The sequence below is a fragment of the Nicotiana attenuata genome, unplaced genomic scaffold (genome assembly GCF_001879085.1).
Source record: "Nicotiana attenuata strain UT unplaced genomic scaffold, NIATTr2, whole genome shotgun sequence".
Lineage (NCBI taxonomy): Eukaryota > Viridiplantae > Streptophyta > Magnoliopsida > Solanales > Solanaceae > Nicotiana > Nicotiana attenuata.
The window spans coordinates 1-3,684 of NW_017691425.1; the positions used below are offsets into that span (position 1 = coordinate 1).

General features: G+C 38.8%; 2 protein-coding genes across 2 annotated transcripts; both read right to left on the reverse strand.

Annotated features, from left to right (window-relative positions):
- Nucleotides 1–122: 122 nt before the first annotated feature.
- LOC109222512 lies at nt 123–2,049 on the reverse strand (the record flags this gene model as incomplete). Its single annotated transcript, XM_019386861.1, has 5 exons — nt 1,128–2,049; nt 902–1,029; nt 780–797; nt 373–447; nt 123–269 (listed from the first exon to the last, which is right to left on the reverse strand). Coding segments are annotated over exons 1-5 (1,290 nt in total), but the record flags the coding sequence as incomplete, so codon positions are not given.
- Nucleotides 2,050–2,052: 3 nt separating this feature from the next.
- LOC109222513 (uncharacterized mitochondrial protein AtMg00810-like) lies at nt 2,053–3,543 on the reverse strand. Its single transcript, XM_019386862.1, has 4 exons — nt 3,292–3,543; nt 3,052–3,201; nt 2,463–2,496; nt 2,053–2,345 (listed from the first exon to the last, which is right to left on the reverse strand). Exons 1-4 carry the CDS (start codon nt 3,541–3,543, stop codon nt 2,053–2,055), a joined length of 729 nt encoding a protein of 242 aa, XP_019242407.1.
- Nucleotides 3,544–3,684: the final 141 nt, after the last annotated feature.

Sequence of the window (3,684 nt, forward strand, 5' to 3'; positions counted from 1 at the left end):
AATGGCTGCCTTGGCTCTCTATGCAAATTTATCTGTCTTGACTAGATTTGTTGCATAGCACAAATAACTTATAGTCCTTAGATGTGCAATATCAGCATTCTTGTGGTACAAGTTTTGCCCACCAGAACACTTGATGGCAACTTGTTGATCAAGTATACTACTGTCTTAACACACATTCCCCAGTATCTAATTGGAATTGAGCCCTGAAACTTCAAAGCCCTTGCAGTGTCAAGTATATATCTGTGCCTTCTCTCCACTATGCCATTCTTCTGTGGAGTGTGGGCAGCTACTTTGATGAATTATGCCAAGACCTATTAACAGCTCAGAACATTGTGCATTGAAGAATTCAGATCCATTATCTGATCTTATTACCTTGATCACAATACCAAACTGATTTTGAACCATGACAATAAATTGTCTTATTGCCACTATTGCTTCAGATTTTAACTACAAAAAGAATACCCATGTATATCTAGAGTAATCATCCATAATTGTTAGGAAATACTGTTTCTTATCAAATGTAGTAGTCTTATAGGGTCCCCATAAGTCCATGTGTACAAGATGAAATGCTGCTGCTGATCTAGACTTGCTTAATGGAAACTTCAACCTAGTCTGCTTTGCTAGTGGACATAAACAATTTTCATGTGACATCTCATTATTCTTATTGTTTAAGCCTACTACATATCTCATTACTGATATAGATGGATGACCTAGCCTGTTATGCCAAATTTCACTTGAATCTCTGCTTATCCTCCTCTTTCTTTACCAATCCCCTTCACCTTTCCATTCCAAAGATCCTGAAATACACAGAAATCAGGAAAGAAATTGGCATTACACTTTAACTCCTTTGTCAATTTTGCTACTGAGAGTAATTAAACTTGAAATTAGGAACATAAAGCACATCTTTGATCTCTCTCTTGTCTAATAGAATTGCACTACCAATATGAGTAATATCAGCTTGCTCTCCAGTTGGAAGATATACTCTATCTTTATCAGTTTTCTTTGTGCATTTAACATCTGATAATAGCTCTAAATCAGAGGTGATGTGATGAGTAGCACATTAGTCTACAACCCATTCCTTCTCCTTGATTTTTGTGCTAAATTGCTCATCATGAATTTAACATCACCTGCTTCTGCACTTGTTCCTGGACCTGCCATGTTTGCTATGCTTGACTCAGGATGTAACTCCTTGTTTAACATATTTAAAATCTGATTGTACAGGTCATTTGTAAAGTAGTGATATCCCTTGTGCTCAGCAACTCCAGAAGGGCCATCACTCATATCCTGCATACAAAATGAACTCACATCTGCATTGTTAATCATAGCCATAGGTTCTCTTCTCCAGCCACCTAGTTTACCAGCATTACCATCATTTCCGCCTTGCCTACCAACATTAGAATTTGTCCATCCAGATATACTATTGCCTGAGTTCTGTTGCCATTCACCTTGAGCCCTTGTTCCTTCACCATATCTCCTTCTAGGAGCATAATCAGCAGGGTAACCAACAATCTTATAACAATTTTCTTTAGTATGCCCCTTGAGATGACAGAAATCACATTGTAGGTATTGTCGCCTACCTCTTCCTCGTCCTGCTTGCATAGCTAAGGGCTCTATCTTATCAGAAGTTACAGCATTCACACCTATTTTCTGTTGACTCTCATCTTGAATAATCATAGCATAGGCTTGATTTAGACTAGGTGCATTTGTTTTCATTAGAATTTGTCTCCTAGCTTGGTCATATGACTCATTCAAACCAGATAGAAATTGCATAACTCTTTGTTGATGTAAATTTTCTGCATGTTCTTTCGATTTTTCACAGCAATTAGGAAATGGAACCAAAACATCATACTCATGCCATAATTCCTTCAATTTTGAAAAATACACTGAAACAAAATTTGTTCCTTGAGATAATGTAGCAATTTCACGGTGCAACTGAAAAATCCTAACACGATTCACCTTATTAAATCTCTCTCTCAGATCTTCCCATACCTGATATGCATCAGACGCATATACAACTCCACCTAGAAGCTCCGGTGCCACATTATTCATGATCTATGAGAGAACAATGGCGTTGCATGTCTCCCACTGTTCAAGCAGCTCTTCTTCATACGCATTTCTGCTGCATCTACCATTAATGAAGCCTAATTTCTTCTTCCCTAAGAGTGCTATTCTCATAGATCTACTCCAAAGCCCATAGTTCTCCGAGCCTGTGAGCTTCACCGGTATTGTGAGTGAGCTAGGATTATCGGAAGGTCCCATTGATAGTGGATGATTGTGGTCAATTGTTACAATTTCCGGCACAGATGAACCAGACGCAGGCACGGACGAATTTGATTCCGGCATGACTGAAAAACAACAAGCTTCAACAAATTTTGGTTAAACAATGACGGAATAGAAAAATGACTTTAGAGATCTAGCGTGACTTGATCTAGATCCACTGCTCTGATACCATGCTCAAATACAGAGCTCTACAAGGAACTCCAATGGTGGAAGAATCTAGAAGAAATGTGAAGAAGAAAGTCGGTGCTTGAGTGAAATGTTCAAGCCACTGTTCTATTGAATACACTATGTCGTTATATACAGAAGGAGCTAAAAGAAAAACTGGTAAAGTGTAAAAAGACTAATCCGCCCTTTACTTACATTAATATCTATAACTACCATTAGCTATCTAACTAATCAACTTAACAGCTCAACTAACAAACTAACTAGTCACGTGCAAATCATGTGACATTACAATATGCCCCCTCAAGCTGGAGGGTGTAAAATGTTGAACACTCCCAGCTTGCCAAGAAGATGGATATGTTGAGTTGTTCCCAAAGCTTTAGTTAGTAGGTCTGCCTGTTGCTCCTTAGTATTAACATGTACTGCCTTAACTGTTCCTTCCTTGATCTTGTCTCGAATAAAATGACAATCAATCTCTATGTGCTTTGTTCTTTCATGAAGCACAGGGATTGCTGCAAGTTGAGTTGTTCACTTACTATCACTATATATTGTGAATGGTTGAGTTATGTCTACACCCAACTCCTTGAATAGACCAAGTAACCATGTCACCTCAGCAATATTGGCTACCATACTCCTGTATTCTGCCTCAGCTGAGCTTCTTGAAACAGTCTGTTGTTTCTTTGATTTCCAAGAAATCATTGAATCTCCAAATTTGATGACATATCCAGTAACTGGCCTTCTAGTATATAGACATGCTGCCTAGTCAGAATCACACCAACAAGTGAGAGTTTCTGCATAGTCAGACTTCATCAAAATCCCTTGTCCAGGAGCCATTTTTAAATATCTTACAACTCTTAAAGCAGCATCCCAATGAGACCTTTTTGGTGATTGCATAAACTGACCCAATGCCTGCACTGCATAATTGATGTCTGGCCTGGTAATGGTAACATATAAGAGCCTTCCTACTAACCTCTGATAAGCACCAGCATTCTGCAAAAGTGGATCCCCTGTGATCCCATTTGCCTGATCATATTCCATTGTTGTCAACTTGGAATTCACTTCCAATGGTGTGCTAGCTGGTTTGGCACCACTCAGCCCCATTTCTGATATCAGCTCCAATATGTACTTCCTTTGATTCAGCAGCACTCCACCTTTAGATCTTAGAACCTCAATACCTAGAAAGTATTTGAGTTCCCCTAGATCCTTCACCTTAAAATTCTGATGCAGTATGTCCTTTGCTTT